Raw genomic sequence first — 21,506 nt, 5'->3', positions numbered from 1 at the left:
TGTAATCCTAATTTTCAGTGTTATTCTGGTTAAGAGTTTTGTTCTTAGGTTTAGTTCAGCGTCTAGTCTGTGCTTGTCATGTTTCCTGTTTTACTTTGAAGGTCCGTGTCTCATGTTAGCGTGTCCAGTGTTTCTCTCCCCTGTGTTGTCCTTATATTTTCATTCGAGTCAGCTGTGTCCTCACGTGTCTCCACCTCTCCTGATCACCTCATGTGTGTATTTAAGTCCTCCGTCTCCCTTTGTTCATTTGTTCAAGAGCTCATATTACCCCAGTTCTTCAGCAGCTTCACTGGTTGCCCGGAGAAGCCAGGATAAACTTTAAAGTCTTACTTCTCGCACACAAGTGTATCCATAAATCTGCTCCTTCCTATTTGTGTGACCTGCTTCATATCACCACTGTTTCCCGCCCTCATCTCACCACTGTGGGGATCAGAGCCTTCAGTCGCTCCGCTCCTCGGCTCTGGAACTCTCTTCCTCCAGCTGTTGTGGCCGTTTTTGTTGAATGTTTATAAAATGCAATTTGTATTCATTTTTGTTTTTTCTTTAAAGTTGTAGGAATATGCTGACCTAGTTTTGTTATGTAAATTTGTAATTCATTTTATTGGAAAAGTTTTTTGGAAAGTGATTGGTTTATTGGCTTATGGACCCTCCCATTAATCAGGGGATTAAGAGCACCCTGGGGTGGTAAAGATGGTTTTTGTTTGCCAAACGTCTGATGGGAAGACGAAAAATGATTTTTTTGACCACTTTTGAAGTTGTTAAAGCAAATTAAGTTAACCTACGTTTAATTTTAAGTTTTAAGAAGTTATTTGGTTGATTTTTGTTTATAATTTTCCACGAAATAAACGGCAGATGATTTTTTAAACAATGGAGTCAGAAGTGCGTTCGAAAACAAACCTCCCGTTGCCACCCACGGCCTTTTCTTGGACTTTTTTGGCGTTTGGAACATAAAAGGCCGTGACACCAGCCATAAGAAATATAAACTCTCTTCCAATATTTAAGTCACAGCTCAAAACACATCTGTTCAAACTGGCTTATTCACTTTAGTGCCGATTTTATCTGTTGTCAAGTTCTGTTTTGCAATTTTAACTTATTTTATGTATTTTATGACTATTGCTCCTTTTATTAATTTTGTTCTTTTGAAAGGCGCCCTCAAATAAAATGTATTATTATTACTATTATTATTACTATTGCCGCGTCGTGCCAGCTGTTTTGGCCACTTTGTTTCAGCCATAATAAAAGCTCGCCTTTCGTTCAAAGTTCAGTTCCGTCTTCTCGCCCGTGTCTGCTGCTGGATCCACCTCACTCAGTCCACTCAGTCCGTGACAGGTTCCTCGTGACTGTGAAAGCCATTTCATTACATCGACGTCCAAGAAAACAGTTTGAGGTGCTTTGAACTTTGTGATGGCGAGTCAGTAAGGGCTGGACATGGTCAACAACAAGACTCAGGCAGGCTGTGGCACTCAAACGATGCTCAGTTGGTGCTGAGGGGACCAGGTGAGCCAACAACATTATACTGAACTGTTGATACAAGGCAGGACGGATCCATGCTTTCTACCATCTGATAGGTGAGACTCATCAGACCAGCTGACAGTAATGGCAGCTGCTGTGGTCTTTTTCTGTAGCCCGTCTCTCTTGTCCATCCAGAGAGGTCTCCTGTGTACCTCAGGCCTAATAAGTAGTTATCTGAATTACTGCTGCCTTCCTATCAGCTCTGTGTAAAGACTAGTGATGGTCGATCAGGCGTTTCTGAAATACACAGACCAGCCTGTCTGGCACCAACAACCATATCATACACTCAAATAACCTTTCTTCCTGATTCTGAAGCTCAGTTTGAACTTCAGCAGGTCATCTTGACCATGTTTACGTTCTTAAATACACTGAGTTGCTGCAATGTGATTGGCTGATTAGATATTTGCCTTTAACAGGCAGTTGAACAGGTGTATCTAATAAAAAGGCCAGAGAATGTATGCTGTCTATGCACGTGCATGCTAAAGCCTCCATAGTTATAATCCTGATAACATTATAAGTTCAGGACAATCTTACCCACTCACCCAGCTCCCCTTTGCTGCCCTGCTCTCCTGTGTAGCCTTTGGGACCCTGTAAGGACAACTAAGGAGTTAATTCCCCAGGCACCAGTATGACTAACTTAAATCCATACATGGAAACTAAAAAGAAATAAATACATGTTTTCCAGGAGATTTACCTGCTCTCCAGGTAAACCTGAAGGGCCCGGGTCAGCATTGTGTCCTGGGGTCCCGTCTCTTCCAGGTCGGCCCGGGGGACCCAGGATACCCTGTGGACCAGGACTGCCCTGGAGTACAACGCAACATGTAAAGTAGGTAGAAGAATAATCACGAGACATTACAGAGCAGATTTACAGACAATAGTAGTAATATCTTTCCTCTCTATTCAATATAAATTTGCTTCTACCCAGAATTCCTATTACTACTAAAATATATCCAGGAAATATTAAAACCTCTGTCCTGACCAACCACAACAAGCCAGCATCCACTTAAGCATCATATTAATGTCTTAATCCACCATAATATCGCTAGAATAATATACAAGTTATCACCCTACTGATCGTCCTAATCACGCTAAAAACATTTGATATTTACATAGTCAGCTGCTTTGCAATAAAGCATTAATCATCTCATTTTGCAATATGTGCGTGAACCTTAGCATGTTCTTTGCCTTACACTTATTTTTAGTTGTCATGATGTGAGCCCCATGATCCTGCACTCAAGTAATCAGATGCAAAAAAACAAAAACAAATCAGAGAAACGTACGATGATTCCTTGAACTCCTTTAGGTCCTTGCTTTCCAGGAATTCCAGGTAGTCCCTGGAGAAAAAGTAACCACTGGAGTCTAGTTACAGTCCTTTATTTGTATTGTCAGGTAAAACTTTCAAGTTGAATTTAGCCATAATGTCTTTGTCTACTTACAATTGGTCCATCATCTCCAGGAGGTCCAGGAGGACCCGGAGGCCCTTTAAGTCTCTGAGAACAAAAACACACAGTGTTACAGCTCAGGCACAACATGTCTTATCATAACATTCAAATGAAAATGTGCAAAGAATAATTTTTTGATTAACCTAAAAAATAATCTTCTCAGAGTACCAAAGTTCAGCTGCTATAAGAAAGGAGTTACTGTAAAAAGTCATTTTAGGTGCATTCATGTTATAAAACAAACGCCTACCGGCCACGAGGACACCAGCTTTTTGTAAATTTGCTTTTTCTGCAAGAAAACAGTGAAGAATGGATTTTTTCAATCATGATTACTGAGCGTTCACACACAGAAAGAAAAGCTTATTCATACTTACCCTGACAAAAACAAACTTTAAAAATAATAACACAGCAGTGGTAACTATAGGCTCTGAAATAATTACCGATTTAAATTGTCACAGTTATAAGAACGCATCCGTCAGCAGTGAAAGTGGACAAACATGTGATATAATGAAACACAAGCAGACACTGAAAAATTAAAGATCCAATAACATTAAAACTGCTTATATATCGTAGTCAGTACAAATGAAACAAGTCAGTCTCTTCTAGATCGCACATGAAATGATTCAGTGGATCCAGAAGGATCACGTTTGTATTTTCCTGTCTCTCAGTTAATCTGATTTCACTTATTTCAGTTCTCTATATATTTGTCAAGCAAAAGTATCTTATAATGTTAAAAAAAAATCCTTAAAAAATGACACATTCAAGAAATAAATATTTAAACAATTTTACTAAAACTAACACTTCTTACATTTGCTAAGCAGAAGAATGTACATCTCCTGTTTTTATTAAATATGCTCAGTCTTGGAACACGTCTGTTAAAATAGTTTTCATTTCATCAAACACAGCAGCAGCTCACCTTGAAAGCCTCCCACTCTTCTTCAGAAGTTTTAAACACAACAATAGCCGGCATCCCAGCTGGACCAACGGGGCCTCTGTATCCAGTCTGCCCGGTCCTGCCCATCACGCCTGGGTATCCCTTAGAAGACAAACCCCCCAAAACAAAACCAAGAACAAGAACAAGAATTTGACATTTTACTTAAAGTTTATTAAAGATTCATGAAGACAATTTACCACCAAGAAAAATACAAACACGTGAATGTGAAAAGAAACCAACAAATCTACGCCTCTAAAAAACTAAAAAAGAAGATTAACGCAATTGTAAGCCATGCTTCCGAGCTCATTGCAATATCTATTTATGAACAAGTGCTTAAATTACACCAAGATGAATTTTATTAAGTTTAATTTAACACTCACTTTATCTCCCTTAGGTCCCGGTAGACCAGGTAAACCGTGCAATCCCTGAAACAAACAGTAGAGCTGAGTCATTGGATCATGTGAACCCAAAATGATTTTAACTAAGATTACTACAAAGTGAACATGATGGGTAAAACTAGAATTTCTTTTAAATACACACTCATTATGAATTTGATGTGTTGCACTAGTTTTTGACTTATCACACATGTTTTTACACATCTGGAGCAGATGCAGGTATTTTACCTTCTGCATGGGAGCTTTTAATGTGAAGCCTTGCTATTTTAATAGGTGTAGAACATTGTATTCGATTAGCTTTCTGAGATACGCAAGACCTTTAATGAAGAGAATGATGTCTGGATGGTTCCTCCTGAAGGAGGTACCAAAGATGCTTTTGGGATCTTTGTGCAAACAACCTCTGAAACATGCGCTGCAGCCCCAAACAAATCTCGGAAGCTGGCTTTTAAGCTGCCGACGAGATTTGTTTGGGTCCATCGTCTCAAGCAGTTGGCTTCCATGAGTTTCACTAGTAATTGAATTTTTGTGATGCCTCATACCACAGGCAGTTTCTCCCGTACTGTTTCTCAAGATTCTCCAAAACTTTATATTATGCACTAAAGATGAAATTTGGCATTTTGACAGAACATTAAAACCGTCTCCATATTTACCTCACAAAGACTCTCTACAGTGTTGCCAGTTAGCTTAAGTAGTTGCAAGTTATTACTTTCTTTTGTTTTTCTCCAAATGCCTGTGTTAAAACTGCTTTCATGTAACCTGCTCCTCCATCTACATGCAGGTAGAAAGGCTTATCATAGTCAGGCAATGCTAAAACTGTATTTGTCTGTAATGCTAGTTTTAAGTTACTGTCTTCTTCTTCTTTGTAGATGCAACACTACATTTTTATTTAAGGCATTTTAGGTCATTTCTATTTTTTTCAAAGAATTCACACATCTTACATATTTCAAACTTTTAAGTTAGGATTTAAAAAAACTTCTTTATTTGAACTTTTCCCACAAGGTTCCATTCTTCCTATAGCAGCTTCATATAAAGTCTGCACCAGGCTTTTAATCTCAATGTGGATGCACTGCTCACAGCTCTAAAACAAGACATTAGTAAATCATATGCCTAATCATTATGTGTCACTGTGATCCACAAGTATGATCACAAATGTGTTTTTCAAACCAACAAAAAAACAAAAACAAGTTGCTGATGGCATGAACGCTTTACACACGAGTCAGGACACAAAAAAACTGCTGCCTGCCAGAAACAAATCAGAAGTGTGAGGAAAAAACTGAGCTCACAGACAGCTGCATGTGTGAGCTTTAATAGCATGCAGCAAAATGTGTAACTTGCTCATCAGCTTAGCAGTGTCCACATATTTAATTCAGCTTCTCAATCCTGTAGCTTTAGCTGTTGTCTACAGGGTTTAGCTTATTAGTTGTTAGTATAGGTGTGCTCTACATCTCAGCAAAGTCTCATCTAGGATGACAGGTTTTCAAGCAGGTCAGCTGCCTCTATGCACTTAATTAGTTTAGATATTTTCTTTATTTCCTTCATCATGTCGTTGTACTGAACTTGAGCAAACCTTAAGCTTGATGCAGACTACTTCTAACAATTATCCACCTCACATCATAACTGACTGAGGTGCCTCTTCATATTAATATTATGTCATTATTAATGTTATTATCTTTATTTATATACATATATATATATATATATATATATTAGGGGTGCAACGATACACAAAATTCACGGTTCGGTTCGATACTTTGGTGTCACGGTTCGATATTTTTTCGATACAAAAAAATGTTCATGCTAGGGCTGCACGATATTAGGAAAACCTGCGATGTGCGATAACTGTGATCAATACTGCGATAACGATATGACTTGCGATAAAATAAATAGCAAAAAAAAAACAAAAAACAAATACATAATTTCCGTTTTACTGCACAGTTTTATTTAATGAAAGCTGCTGTATTAGCAGTGTAACAACAAAGTGCAGTCAAACATTGAAACATTGCCCCCATAAAAAAATTTCTGAGGCTTGAATTCTGAAAGACATCCTTCCCGGTCTCTATAATTAGTTTTAAATAAACATAACTTAAATTATACTGCAAATTATCTCTATGCAGTTGTTCATCATTTTACCACTCACCAAGTAGTTATGATGCAAGTCAAAACTGGAGTGGAAACTTTACTAGATTAAACTATAGGTAAGAACTTGTCTGCTGTGGGAACACACCAAAGAACAATTGTCTACCTTTGTGGTCGTACTGGCCAAGACTAATATTATCAACAATTAAGAACAATGTAGGTAGTGTATTTTTGTAATTTTTTGAAAAAAAAAAAAAGGTTTCTCTATCTTGCATTCATCCTTCCTGAGTGAATGTTTTTTATGGCAAGTTCTTGTTAAGGAAAACCAACATGTTTACTCTCCAAGGTTTTAAACATGTGCGCTGACATGTTACTATGTTTCCTGATGTACTAAAAAGTCTCTCTGAAGGTGAGCTACTTGCAGGTATGCAGAGATACTTCCTTGCAAGCTTGCTTAGCTGTGGGAATGTCATTTTGTGGAGTTTCCACCATGCCAAGGGGTCTTCCTCACTGTCTATGGCCGTGGATAGCAAGTAGCTGTTAAGCTCAGCTTCAACAGCTTGTGAGAGATGCATAAAAGAGGAGGTAGGGATTGGAGCTGCCTTGAAGAAACTGCCCAGGGACTTTTTTGCCTTCTTCAGGGGACGACTGGGTGGATCATCTGTCTGGGCCTCTGGTTCAGCGGAGCTTCTCTCCTGGAACAGAAAGCAGATTATAAGAAAAGTAAACATTTTGGACTAAATATGAATTGAAAGGTTTTATATATAAGCATGCATGAATACCTTCTGTGCCACTGCTTCCATTTCTGACATCACTCTGGTCTTGAGACTCGATCAGTGCTGGTGTAGCTGACTTTAAATCTGGGATCCATGAAGCACGCCATGTCCATAAGTTCCTGGGTAGCTGGATTTTCATATTTAGTAATCAGGTACTCGAGGATTTTCTTCTTAATTGATTTTGTCAAATCACTGTCTTCTTCCTTCTCTGCAAGCACCGACGTCTTCATCAGATGAAGGACTGGTTTTACATATGAAACACTAACGTAGCTCTCACCAGACAGGGCATCTGTAAAGTCTTGCAGGGGGTGTAATGCCTGGTTGACAGACTCCAGTACCTCAAGATCCTGCCAAGTAGGAATCAAGTGTCTTGATTTCTTGTCTGCTGAGATGACATCAGAAATGGCCCGCTGCTGCTCCAGGACTCTCTCAATCATCTTCTGCCTGGAACCCCACCTGGTTGGGCATTCTGTGATCAGTGTGTGCTCTGGGAGGTTGAGCTTCTGCTGTGCTTTTTTCAGAGCCATCTTTGCTTTCCAGCTGTGGCAAAAATGTCCAACTAACTTTTTGCAAAGTCCAATGGCTCGGGCAATGCGGGCATCATCTTTGATAGAATTTTCTGGAGAAATAAGAGGAAACAAAAAAACTGTCATGTTTAAAACCTTTTTTAAAAAAAAAAAACTAATTGAAATTTATAACTAAAGTTGTCTAAAAAGGTAACATTATCCTTATCAATATCAATTTGATAATAATGTATAGCACATTTTCATTGCTAAAAAGATCTGCCTTGAATAAAACTTACCGATTGCAAGGTGCAGCCTGTGTCCAAAACACTGAAGTCTGACCCAGTTGTTTAGCTCCGTGGCTCTCACAACATTGGCACCGTTGTCTGTGGTGATGCACACTTGTCGATCTTCTTTAAGATCCCAGCTGGCTAACACCTCACGTAATACATGGGCTATATTTTCACTAGTGTGGGAGTCTGGAAAATACACAGTCTCTAGACACCGTGTTTTCAGTTCAAAGTCTTCGGTGAGGAAGTGCACTGTGAAACTCATATATGGTTCCGTTGTACGACTTGATCATAGGTCTGTAGTGCTTGCGTAGTTTTCAGCTTGGCTCAGTTCAAACATGACGGTCTTGCGGCATGTTTCATACATTTGTGGAATGGCGACATGTGAAAAGTAGTTTCGTGAGGGGATGCGGTTTCTCTGGTCCACTTTATGTATCAGACTGGTGAAGCCCTCTCTGCTAACTGTATTTATAGGCATCATGTCTTTAGCCAAAAAATGTGTAATGGCCTCTGTTATTTCTTTGTACCGCTTCGACGTTTTCTCATAAGGAGTTCCACTTGAAAAACTCTGATACAGAGACGGCTGTTGGACTGCTGCGCTCTTTGTCTTAACATTAGCAACCTTTGTTTGGCTAGCCCTGTCTTTCTGGAACTCTTCAAACAGTTCTCTGTGGTTGTATTGAAGATGATGGTGGAGATTAGTCGTGTTTCCTCTGGTGGTTGCCACGAGTGTTCGGCAAGTTTTGCAGAGTACCTGTGTTTGGAGAACGTCGTCTTTATCAAATCCAAAGTACCTCCAAATAAGTGAGGTACTATTTTTTTTTTTAGCCACGAGTTCAGTAGCGTTCTCGTCACGCGTCTCGCTCTCAGCCATTACAACTCTGACTCGTTGCTGCAGCGTTGTTCGCGCCCGACCTGCGTAGGAGGCGGGCCTCTAATCCATTTGATTGGTTAATGCCGTGAAGGGCTCTATTCGACTGGTCAAATGTGTAAATGGATTTCTTTGATTGGTAAATTCTTTACAGCACGTGTGTAAAGATTTTAAGGTACCCAATTATCGCAGTTTACGCCGTCTTTTGCGATGGGCCCATCGCGCAGGCTGATATCGCGATGACAATAAATTTTCGATTTATCGTGCAGCCCTAGTTCATGCCTTTTTAATTTGTCATTTATTAAAATTATAAATATATATTTTAACTCAAAAGTACAGTTTTTAAATTTAACCCTAACCCTTGTGCGCGTTTTTTATTTTGACAGCAAATGCGCACCTGCGGACCACTTATGTGCAGCCCTGGTTATTTAGCTCGTCATATTGCAGCCACAGAAATTCTTTTGTCCATGAAACCATAAAGCTGCACTTTCTTTTTGCCTTATAGTCTCATTTGTCATAACTTCTCAGTTTTGTGGTAAGCTTTTCTTTGGCTGTCACTTCTTCACCCTGACCTGTCTTATTTGGCTCAGCAGAACTGAAATGCTTTTACACGCTCACTCACATAACGCTCAGCGATTCTCTGCTCGATCAACCTCTCACATGTTTAAGCTGCGGGAGATTTCACTTGTCATGTTTGCATAGTAAGCTAACGATTAATAAGACGATGTCAGAGGAATTGGTGCACAAATTATCATCACTCACAGATCAGTGCTGTCATTGCAAAGTGAAAGCAAAAAAACAAGCGCAAATTCAAACGCGACTTCAATATGTCACATATTGACAGTGGCTCACCGATGCCAATGACATAATTACCCAGCTACATTTCTGAAAGAATGCAAAAGCATTGACATATATTTTTCCTACAATAGCCCGACGGGCAGGGCAGAGAGATTTTTGTAGCCCGACTGGAAAGATCGCTAGCTCCGGGATGTCGGGCTAGCGATATTGTGAGCCCTGTATCTGATTGAGGAATCACTCATCTTTGGAAAAGAGAGTTTATTACAGAGAAATGGCTCTTTCCAAAATAAAAGCTATACTATCCGCTTCTTCTGGGCTATATTCTCAGCAGCATAAGGAGAATCATGTGCTAACGGCTGTCTAAATGACTCGGGTAAAGTTAGTAGCATGCTTGTTGTTTTTGTCTTTGCACTAGGATGATGTCGGAGTAAATGTGCAGTCATATTCGTTGTGTTCCCACTAGTGCTTTCAGGTTAATCTCGTTGAAATGACCTTAACGCCACAACACGGCAATTCTCCGTTAACGAGCTACCGCCGATCGACCCGTGCATGGGGCTAGACGGCCAACACGTTAACGAGCTAACTGCGCTAACACACTAGTTCACACCAATGTAATTGAGCATTGCGTGGCACATCCAACATACTGTTTTACTTTAGTCCATGACTCGCTTACCTTCAGGGTCATACGTCACATGAAAACCAAAATAATTCCAAACGCCAGATCTGAATGAGGGTGGGGGAGGTCCATCTTGCAAGGAGAGCTTAACTTCTGTCTCGCTAGCTTGCCCTGTGCTCTTCCTCCTGACTATGCTGTCTGTGTTGAGCGCTCAGTGGATCTGCGCTCGACAGTGCAGCCTAGGCGGAGTAGTCGAACACAGATTCACTGAGCGCTCAACACAGACAGCATCGTCAGAAGGAAAGTTGATAAAATAAATTACAAATGTTGTATTGTTCGATACATATGCGTACCGAACCGAAAGCACTGTATCGAACGGTTCAATATCGATACGAATATCGTTGCACCCCTAATATATATATATATATATATACATATACATATATATATAACAGCAATAGTATATTACAATATTTTATTTATATTTTATTTTGTATCCATCAAGCGCTGCGGGTGATCTGCAGTTTCACCCTTTCCCAAGCTGGAGACATTTTCCTTCTCACACACTTTCCTTGGCTGAACAATGACACAACCTTAATATACCTTATGCATCTCTCTATTTCATTTAATATGTCTTCGTGTGAATTATCTGCTTTCATTCATTCTATTCATTCTGGGCATGGACGTCATCCCAACTATGTTTCATTGTTAATACCAGTTTACAGGTTGTTATCCTTGCTATTATCAGTTTGAATACATTAGAGATAATTTTGGGTGGCTGTAGCTCAGGTGGCAGAGCAGGTCAGCCACTAATCAGAAGGTCGGTGGTTCGATCCCAGGCTGCCTCCTGCCTGCATGCCAAATATCCTTGGGCAAGATACTAACCCCATGTTTGCCTACTGGTGGTGGTCAGAGGGCTCGGTGGCGCCAGTGTCCGGCAGCCTCGCCTCTGTCAGTGCGCCCCAGGGCAGCTGTGGCTACAATGTAGCTGCCATCACCAGTGTGTGAATGTGTGTGTGAAGCGCTTTGGGGTCCTTAGGGACTAGAAAAGCGCTATACAAATGCAGGCCATTTACCATTTAGAGATAATTTAATTATCTCTAATTTAATTTAGCCTTTTGTTTATTCCACTTTATTCCTCTTGTATTTACATGTATTCAGTCGGGTCTGTATCCAGCCCTTTTTAAACTTCTACTTTGATCTCTAATTTTTCACTTGGTGAGGGATTATTATGATCTTCCTGATATGGATTATTTATACAAGCTGGTTACATGTGTGTACAAAGTTATTCCAAGAACTCAAAGCTGAGGTTCCCCTTTTCTACATCTGTATGTTCTCAGGAAAGAGGAAGCTGTTAGTTGCTAAAATAAGTTTATCACTCAAAAGTTGTTATATGGCTACATTTCATGTAGCTGATCGCACTATGTACAATTTTCTTTTAACAAAACTATACTTTAAACGATGACACACTGAACATGAGTGTAACTGGGGGTGTGTTATGTACAATAAACCAAATATATATTTGTTGGGGGAAAAGGAAAAAAGGTGTAGTGTAGCTGATGACCTTACAAATACGCCTGAGGGTTACAGTGCCACAGTTTAGCCAGAGGAGGGAGCCAGTGCATCTCACTGGAGAGACTAACCCCCCTCCCCTACACACACACGGTTTTCTAGGTGCTAGAACTGACACAGATATATGCTGCCATCGTAGTCATCAAATCAGCTTTGTGCAAATTCAATTTCATCCAAGGACACGGCCGTAAATAAGCCGAGAATATCAGACAAATGTGATTAAAATTTCCTGTGTGCTTTGTTTATAATTTCATTAAAACTCTGAATCAATGTGAATGAATCTTTGTTTATAGTACCAAGACCCACAAAGGTAAAAATAGCTACAGTAGTGAAATCAAGTCTTATTCATACATAGTTACTGCAAAGCATGAACAAATTCCTACCCTTTGACCTCTGATCCCAGGTGTTTGACGTCTGACTGTGTTTGTAGGAGGCGGATTCGCTGCTCTGTCAGTCTGCTGTGGAGGTTCAGTCTCTGACTGGATGCTGAAGCCTACGGTGCTAAACTGGGAGATCAAATCAGGCGAGGGATGACTGTAAAACCTGTCACCGTCTGCATGCCCTTCCTCCACCTCTGGATCTGTTTCATTTTCATCTGTCTCCGTCCCATTAACTCCATCTCCACCTTGAAACGGGACTGTTTTTCCTGTGGGTGAAACAGTCTCAAACGTGTCTTCCATTGCCTCCTTTTCTATTTCCTCACTGGCTGAAACATTACTCATCTCAGTTTCTGTGACCCTGGGACTCAGAGCTTCTCCACTTTGTAGTGTGGGGGTTACAACCGTAGCTGCCCTTTCCACTGATACGTCTTCCTCTGTTGTTCTGAAGTCTTTAAAGGAGGGAATAGAGACTACTGGGACTGGACTGGTAACCACTGATGACAAAGCCTGTTGTCTAATTTTGCCTGTTTCCACTTTTTCTGGTAAAGGGTCCACAGTGGAAGCAACAGATTCTGTGGTGAATCCTGAAGCAGGAATAGATGAAACCGTCCCTGTTTTTGTTTCTGTATGAGTTCCTGATGAGGCAGCTGCAGCTGTGGCGTCCTCAGACTGAATGTTAGGGCTGGCAACTGTCATCTCGGCAGTTTGTGCTTCTGAGCTCCCCGTCCCAGTTATGTTAAGATGCGACTTGGAAAGCTGCTCATTTCCAGTCGAAGAGCGAGGCCTCGGTTCCGGCTTTGGCTCGTCTGCTTCTCTGTTGGTTGAACTTGTAGTATTTGTATCTAGATCTGCATGATTGTTCAATACTTTGGCGTTTCCATCACGTATGGGAGGATCAGGATGCGACTTCAAAGGGGAAGCGCTGCTTACTGGATCCAGCCTTGGCGTCACCTCAGTGTGACCAGCCTGCGAAGTCGAGCTTTGAGGGGAATTTTCTGAACTGGATGATACTCTGACTCCAGGCTGAAGGTTTGTCTCATCTACAGATCCAGCCTGCAGGCAAATCTGACCACAGTGAAGATATTTCACATTTTAGTCCATTTTCAACCATCTTGCAGTTTTCATTTTGCTAAACATTTAATTAAAGCATTTGATGCCTAAATGACATTCCTCAGTAAACTGCTTCTCGTGGATTCACACACAAGTCCAAAGCACAGTTACTCAGCTCGCAGACAAACGCTCCCTCTGTGGCTTCCCCCAGACACACCGGCCAATACAAACACAGACTGTACTATGGAAAAATGTTATTAAATGTCATAGATTCACACTTATTTGTTAACAGAAAAGCAAACAGGGCAGCACAGTGTGGCCTTATGAACTTGAAGCGTGAAGCTGTAGGGCTGAGGAGACATTACTAAAGGGTGTACACACTATCAGATAATGCTACTGCGTGGGTGTGCACCAGCTAATCCTAGCAGATATCTTCAGCTTTGTTGTGTAGAGATTACTGACCCTGTAACTTAGTCCAGCTTTGAAAGCCTGCAGCTTAGGCTGGCATCTAAATCAAATCTGTATAACTGTTAGTAACTCTTGATTACTTTAAGAAAGCTAAAGCATAGAAACCAGTTATGCTACACTCCACATAACACAGACATCATCCGTAAAAGGAACAAAAAGGAACACATATATATTAGGATGAGCAGCAGCAACAACTGATCTAGTGTGTTTTAGACACCTTAACGATCTCTGATAACAGGAAAAATAAAACGCTGTCAGAAATCAAACGATGTGTTTGTTTGTTGACTGTCACAGCGTTGTGTGTCTGTTAGACATGAGCACATGATGCTCTCATCTCCACGGCGATGCTCAGCTGCTGAAGGCAGAGGTTTGCCCAACTATAACTACTACTTGCTTAATCCTGACCCCAGATTCAACCTTAAACCAAGTCTTTGCCATGAAATGTTATGATTCACAGAAGTCGATGCATGTTAAACACATATAAATACCAGAGGAAAAACCTCACTTATACTTTAAAAAGGTGAGTTCTGTTTTTATTGTGGTGGACATCGACATCTGCATACCTCACTTGTCTTCACTTACTTATTTATTTATCTTCCATAATTTTTTATCCTTATTTATCTTTATTTATCTTGTTCTTTTAAACTAACGTGGTATTTGTGTACGGACAGCAAAGGAAGAATTTCGTTGCTCAGAGAAATGTCATTTCTTCTGTACATATAAACGCTGCTCATCATGCTACATGGTCTCAGCTGTGGCCACACGGGGATGCCAGAATCAGCAACATTAATATCTCACACAAACAGACTTCAGATGTTTTACTACATTTATATACATTACCATTCAGTGGTGCCTTAGTTTTTACTGTATTTAGCATATTATGACATAATATTAGATTATTATTATGTCGTCTGACTGTCCTGCAGATGACATAATGCTTTATTTTGTTGTTGCTCTTTCTGTATAGAAAAAGCTGACAAAGAAGGGTGTTTAAATCTCTCATAACCAAAGAAAAACCAGACAAAACCAAAAAATTATCTATGTGAACAATAAATATGTCAGGTAAAAATGACCAATAATCGATTCCTTTGTGAAAACATGCATCTGTCCTTCAGGCAGGTTTAGTACACTGACCTCTTCTGTCTGTGACTAATATGAAGGTCAAAACATTTTAAGGGGTGAAATTATTCTTTTGCAGAGAGAATATTTTATTTGCTATGTTGCTACAGTTGAAGTAAAAGTCCTCCACCATCGATGATTGTTTCATTTGCACATATAACAAGAGCCAATTACTTGAAACGTGTAAATAAAACAAAATTATTTAATTGCTACAGTTACTGAGAGAAACAGAAGAGGAGCAAAGGCAGGTGAAAACAGTAAATGTAAGTAAAGTGATTCTTAGTGTAGATGAGTGAGAAATCTACAGCGATCTGGTTTTTCCTTTACATTTCAGAGCCTTGTACCTTTACTCTTAACCTAAACAGAAATAATTACACTTTCTGCTTCTACTACTAGTTGACAGTCCACTGGAAAAATTAAACAGAAGTATATCAGCAGTATTTTTCAGAGATAAAAGTACTTCAGTGCAGCCAGACTTACGTAGCTCAGTAGCAGCAGCAGCACAGAAGAGCCCTGCATGGCTTCTGGTAACATCCGGACTCCTCAGTCTGAACTGTGTGCCAGCGCTCTGCCTGATAAACACCAGAGGATGCACTCCCCCCCCCTCCTGGAGGCCCGAGCCAAGCACTGGCCCGGCTGTCCGTTTGTTTGAGGCTGTGGTCATTTGTTTGATAAAATCGAGGAACCAAACGAGACAGCTGAAGGCTCAGCATGAGAGAGATGTCTCATTTAAACATTGTGGCAGCACAAAATCACATGAACATATCCATCTGCTGGTGGACGCCAGTGTCTTTGATCTTCAGCAAGCTAGCAAGTGCCTCATATCTCACAGTGTGAACAATGACAGACACTCGGGGGTGTTTTCGTCTAAGCTTGCTGCTGCACAGAAGGTGTAAGTCCTTTGTTTCTCATGTGGCAGAGACTGTCTGAGGTGAGACTTCACAGACGACACCACTGCACTGAGTTGGGCTTGGGATGAAGAATAAGACGACTACCTGGAGAATCACAGATTCACAAGCATAAGTGAGACCAGTGTTAAAAATTTACATTTTCTCTGCCATAAAGTTTATTTTTGGACACAAAAAGTAACAAAGACGACTTTTCTGTCATGCAATCGACCTATATGACCCCAGTCTGCCTAATTCACCATTGAACTTCACACTGATGCAACACCCCCATTCCCCCCACCTCAGTCTTCTTTGTCCAGGGTCAGAGGGGGAGGACTGTGGCCCAGGTGAGGAATGTGACATAAGGATAAAAAAGTGAGGGGCTGCTGCCTCAGAAGGGGATTTGTGACCACGGTTTGGGATTACAGTAAAGAGTATGTGGTGACGGAAAGCTCCTCCCAGCAGGATCAAGTTCAAAGTGTTGTTCTGAGGTAACAGTCCAAGTACAGGATGAATTTTGGGAGGGACTGGAGCCTATCCAAGCTACCATAGGACGAGAGGTGGGGTACACCTGAGGCAGATCACCAATCTGAGGGCCAGCACAGACAGAAAGGCATCCCTCACACTTGCATTCACGCCTACAGCAATTTATAATCATCAGTCATCGAACCCGTCTAACGGCATGTGTGTGGGAGAAAGCTGCAGCGCCCGGAGAGAACCTACACAGACCCAGGACCGTGCTCCCCGATCCGTGCGACACGTGACGTGCTGCATGCATGCAGTCAATGCACACGCACAGTTTCCAGAAGAGTCCACAGATTTTAAGTCCATGGTTGTGACATCATAGTGAAACTAAACAGTGTCCTCACCGAGCGCTGCTTCACGTGTTGATGTCAAGTATATCACAAAGCTGTCAGATTCACAGGGCATTAGTACTCGGTATGGAAACATTCAAGGTCAAGTTAAAGACCTTTGAGCTAAATCCTTTCAAGCTGCACATCATGGAAAATGAATCCATCCTAGATAAACAAGCCCACTGCAGTCAGGTATGACCTTGTGAAGTCTCTTCCGAGAACATGCGTAATCTGTTTATCTACTGAAGACGACAGTCTCTACTTAGTTTGCATGTTAATTTGTGAGTAGTTTTGTTCCATTAATGGGTTTCTGCCTCAGAGAAAACAAACAGTAGCTTATTACAGCTAAGCCAATTACTTTTCAGACTGACTGATGCGGTGATGCAAACAAAGGTTTTGCCCAGCAAAGGTAGTCCCAGTTAGATGTTTATTTTTTAAAAACACCACAAAACTTTATACCTGGAAGAAAATGTGTTTAACAAGTTTCTGTGTTGCATTTCACTGGTAATATTTACAGAAGGCTGAATGCAGCATCTAATATCCTCTGTAATAAGTGCTGACTGCTGGTCCAGGAGCAGCAGTATGTTCACCTCGGCAGACATATGATGGATTATTGATAAGGTGTCTGAATATCCAGCTCCCAGAATATGCGATGATAGAGCAGCAAATATGTTTTATACAACTAATATACAGCGAATGACTCACAAACCCACTGTGAACATAAAAATCAACCTTGATGAGGCTATAGAGGCTGATTTTAGTGAAACTTTTGCTTTTTTACCCATTAAAACTGGATGTGATGACTGTGAGAGGAGACTGACTGATGGCTGTTGAGTTGTGGGTCCGAGTCTGCTCACAAAACAAACTCGACCTCTCACCTCCGTCACTTAAAAGCCCCAGCCTGCTTAATCCTTCACACGTATTTATTTTGGGAATATATGTGAACAACAAAATAGAAACACAAAAAACAGCGTGGGTATTGAAAAAGGGAAATTTCAGGCCAAATCTGGATTTTATGAATGTGTTACTCGTGTAGATGATTCCCAGTCGAGCTTCCAACTCGTGTATTTTGTTCACTGCACTTTCATGCTCTCTTACAAGAATTGCAGGTATTTCACCTCCATTTAATAACAGTGATGGAAAAAGGCATAACGAGAAAGTCAAAGGGTCGTACATCCAAACCCAGTGGCCCCAGCTGTCTACTGGATTTAAACCAGCTTCTTCTTGCTGTGAGGCAACAGTGCTAACCACTGCTCGACAGAAATGGGCAGTAACGCGTTACTTGTAACTTTAACGAGTAAAGTAAGGGATTACTATTGCAAAAACGGTAATTAGATTACCTTTACTTTCCTGTAGGAACGCTGCGTTACTAAAACCGTGATTTTCTTGCAAGAATGTCTCATGACAGTGACGTAAGCGAGTGCGACATTCGTGACAACAGCTGTGTGCAGATCAACAGTGGATCATATATGAGTGCAGAGAGAGTATGAGCGTGCAGCAGTACTGACCTTACTTTGAGTTTGAGTCCATAAAAAGTGACAAAAACATTAGTGTCCGCTGTGCGTGGGAAGAAAACTTCTTTTTACAGCGAAAAAAACCCCTAAACTTCCAACAAGCACCGAGTAGCTACGACGTAATGGGAAACTCACAGAGAAACTCGCGGATTCTTCCACTGACCGCGGCACACCTGCACCAGGGTAAACCTCCGCCTGCCCCACTCCTGCTTTACAGGTGAAAATAGAGCAACAGGACCGCTGAGTCTTTGCCTTTATTTATTTTCTGCTGTGTTTTACTTGCATCTATTTGAAAGACTGAGTGTAAACACAAAAAATATTTTATTTTATGAGCTGGAATGTGCAGAAAATCGGTTTAAATGTTAAACTAATTTCTTCCAGTCAGAGAATGTTGCAGATAATTAAATTTTTGCTTGATGCATAAAGTTAAAAGATTAAAACTAATAAAACAAGTTTTAAAAAGAGACTTTTCCATTTGATTACATTTTGTATGATGGATTATGCAGAAAAAGTAGAATTGGGCTGAAAGATCTATCACTTTATCACCTACTCAGGTTGTAAATTGTGTTTTTAAAAAGTAACTAAGTAATTAATTACTTTTGAAAATAAGTAATCAGTAAAGTAACGGGATTACCTTTTTGGGGAAGTAATCGGTAATTAGTTACTGATTACTTTTTTCAAGTAACTTGACCAACACTGGTGCTCGATTTGGTTGCACGCAGCCAAATTCTTGGCAGTGACATCACTCAGTGAAGAAAAGTCAGGTGACCTCTTTTTAATTGTCCTTTGTGAAGCTCGTAGACAGGCATCATGAATAAAATAAAAATGTAAAGATTGCAATAAATTAAACATGGATTTATTTTGTACAGTTTATACTACATATTTACCAGAAAGCTTCTCTATCTAAGAAATCCAGGCTTGACAGGGAACTCTTTGGGTGAGTTTTCCCCAGGCACAGATTAGGCTCTTCTGTACAGACAGTAAGGTGAAGTCCTAGGCTGCACTGTACATGCTAAGCATGGCCTCATATACTACAGGTAATCTAACTGGTATACTGTATAACTCAAGTCTTGCAGTCAGCACACTTCAAAGGTGGTGTTGTTGCTAAATGACACCGTCTCTTCATCGCGACTTTACGTTCAGGTCGTCAGCGGGTGACTTTGACCCCTCAGATATATCCCGTTTTCACATTTCAAACTCAACATATTATAACAACACAACAACACGTGATATAAATATACATCTCATTTAGAGGGAACGACAAATCATCTATAATTTTGAAATGTTGCAGAGGGAATGCCGGGAATAAACATTTCTCTGCTTTGCTCTGTTTCATAATCACATTGTTGGCAAAATGAATCTCAGTTAACATCATGGGCACACTAAAACAAAAAGTAATCAGGCGTCTTTAAGACACGGCTCTCTCACCCATCTCTCGTTATCGCTGTCACCGTGATCATGCATGTGGAAATTACTAGAACTCTGAAGCTCGGAAAATACTGAAAAGCCTGCTTTTTGTTTGTTTTTTACTGACAGAAAGTGATGCGGTGGGAGCACAGAGACTAACCAAACAGTAGCTTTGATTGCTCTTTTGTTGAAGCATCCATGTTGCATCACATGTATGAAAGACATCAAATTCCCATCACTTCTGTCATTACACGAAAGAAGGCAACACGCCCCGAAGAGGACACATCCCCGGCTCTATGTACAGGAGGAACATGGCTTTTGTCACATCTCTAACGCATCAGCAGTCGTTATTCAGCACAGACATGTGGAAACTGAACATCCATTTGGCTTCATGTAGTAACAACACCCAGGCTATCGGTCCTACGGATGGCTGTCCTCGTGCCAAGGATTTTGTGGTCTACAAACGGAGCAGATGGACACGATAGGATCTGTTCAGTTCTTACGTTAGTCATGATCGCACTATGTTGACTGACCCGTAGGGTAAAGAGTCACTTAAAGTCCTTCAGATTTCATTGGAGATCCCGAGTGAGTGTTTTTCTGCAGAGGATTTCAGAATTCAATGGTCTGGTATCCTGAGACAAAACCTCTCTTACTGTGTGATCTGCTCATCATTTGCACACACACAGCCCTGGACTATACTCCACCTTCATATACTGTTGCTTTGACATTGTGGCAAAAAAATAACTCTGTTACAGCTGCTCAGTTCACTAAACATCTGGTACTTGATTTTCTGTATTGATTGATTAATGCCCATGAATCTTGTGGATAATCTGCTGTAAACAGGAACTGTTGGGAATGGCTGGCTGCCCGTTATAAACTTGCCAAAAACATCTTTTTGTTTCAATGCACAACAATGCACAGACTAACAGCGACCTCCCCAAATGACCTGAACATGAAACTAAAATACATTCATCTTATTACATGTTTACATGCTACCTCAAGCTTCACTTACAGAAAATGCACTTAAATCAGTGTCTTGGATTCAGCTAGAAGATTTCCACATCTCACCATATTTTGTTCAAATAACACTCAAAACACAAAGTTGCGTGGGAAGGCTTGGCAACATGTGGGTTTGCCCGCAGTGAGCTACTAATGGTATTTTCAGTCTCTGCTGTTTTCGTGATTTGGCAAAAAAAATCTCTTTTAAGAGCGCACACACAGAAATTCACATCCGTGTGCACACATGTAGTCTCCTCCAGCTACAACAAACGGACACAAGGACACATGCAGACAGACACCAGCATCCAGATAAACAGCAGTGGGACTGAGTCCTGCTCGTAATGCTACTGGCGCTGAGAACATCGGGTTCTCGGGGCCGCTGTGGAGCTAAAGCGTTGTGGTGCCGCGTGGGCTGTTCTGAGGTGCCCTGTGCATCCTCTTCATCGTTCTCTCTGATTGTTTTTGTTGTTTTTAGCAGCGATCATCCTCGTCTGTGTCACTTAAGAGCTCGCTGGCGCCAGCTGGACTTGTCTGGCCCAAGTGCTTTCGGAAATGCCCATTAGGGACCTGCCAGGAGTGTCTGAGCTGAGGAGCCGAGCTTATGGCATTGGCCCGACCCAGGCTGGTGGCCACGGCAGTCTCAAAGGTAAGCGTCTCCTGCTTCTCACTTGCTTCGCCACTGCTTAGGTCCTCGTGGAATGGGAGGTAGGGCTCCGATATGTAACGATGAGGAGAGGGGTGGCTCGGTCCGGAAACGTGAACTCCGGATGACCCCTGGACTGCAGATAAAGGCCTGCTCTCCTTGTCAACCTTCAGTGAGGCCTCTGTGGGGCCAGCAGGAGTGTCCTGAGGCTGGCTCTGTCCCTCATTTGAGGCTGCGGCTGCTGCTGTTGTGGAAGAGGTTTGGGTTCGGCAGACGAGAGGAGAGTAGGAGATGTAAGGCCGTGGGCGAGAGGGAGTCTGGGGCAACTGGCGGCGATTACGAGGAGTACCAGACTCTGAGGCTGAGTGGGCAGGGCTGTCTGATGTGTTCACCTGCAAATAAA

At 41.3% G+C, this 21,506-nt stretch overlaps 2 protein-coding genes across 8 annotated transcripts in view; both read right to left on the bottom strand.

Moving 5' to 3' along the window:
- The window catches only part of LOC309700557 (uncharacterized protein), a 36,303-nt gene extending 17,713 nt beyond the window's left edge, over nucleotides 1-18,590 (bottom strand). For 4 of the 7 annotated variants that reach the window (XM_082524156.1, XM_082524159.1, XM_082524158.1 and 1 more), the window contains exons 1-10: nucleotides 18,049-18,590; nucleotides 15,280-15,794; nucleotides 12,166-13,227; nucleotides 4,266-4,310; nucleotides 3,868-3,987; nucleotides 3,202-3,240; nucleotides 2,949-3,002; nucleotides 2,793-2,846; nucleotides 2,207-2,314; nucleotides 2,047-2,100 (exon numbers count right to left, since the gene is read on the bottom strand). In XM_082524156.1, the coding sequence (XP_082380282.1) occupies nucleotides 2,047-2,100; nucleotides 2,207-2,314; nucleotides 2,793-2,846; nucleotides 2,949-3,002; nucleotides 3,202-3,240; nucleotides 3,868-3,987; nucleotides 4,266-4,310; nucleotides 12,166-13,227; nucleotides 15,280-15,333 (1,590 nt within the window). In that variant the 5' untranslated portion in view covers nucleotides 15,334-15,794; nucleotides 18,049-18,590. Of the gene's footprint in view, nucleotides 1-2,046; nucleotides 2,101-2,206; nucleotides 2,315-2,792; nucleotides 2,847-2,948; nucleotides 3,003-3,201; nucleotides 3,241-3,867; nucleotides 3,988-4,265; nucleotides 4,311-10,267; nucleotides 10,447-12,165; nucleotides 13,228-15,279; nucleotides 15,795-17,880; nucleotides 17,938-18,048 lie in introns of those variants that run through there. The other 3 variants (XM_082524157.1, XM_082524161.1, XM_082524162.1) reach the window with 3 other exon arrangements.
- A 304-nt stretch (nucleotides 18,591-18,894) lies between these two features.
- LOC309700556 (voltage-dependent R-type calcium channel subunit alpha-1E-like) overlaps nucleotides 18,895-21,506 on the bottom strand; it is a 63,340-nt gene continuing 60,728 nt past the window's right edge. The window contains exon 44 of the mRNA XM_082524155.1: nucleotides 18,895-21,495. Within this exon, the coding sequence (XP_082380281.1) occupies nucleotides 20,932-21,495 (564 nt within the window). The 3' untranslated portion in view covers nucleotides 18,895-20,931. The remainder of the gene's footprint in view (nucleotides 21,496-21,506) is intronic.

This window comes from Aulonocara stuartgranti (genome assembly GCF_965226115.1).
Source record: "Aulonocara stuartgranti genome assembly, chromosome: 23".
Classification (NCBI taxonomy): Eukaryota; Metazoa; Chordata; class Actinopteri; order Cichliformes; family Cichlidae; genus Aulonocara; species Aulonocara stuartgranti.
The sequence above is the reverse complement of the archived record's forward strand: the minus strand, read 5'-3'. Positions and strand labels throughout refer to the sequence as shown.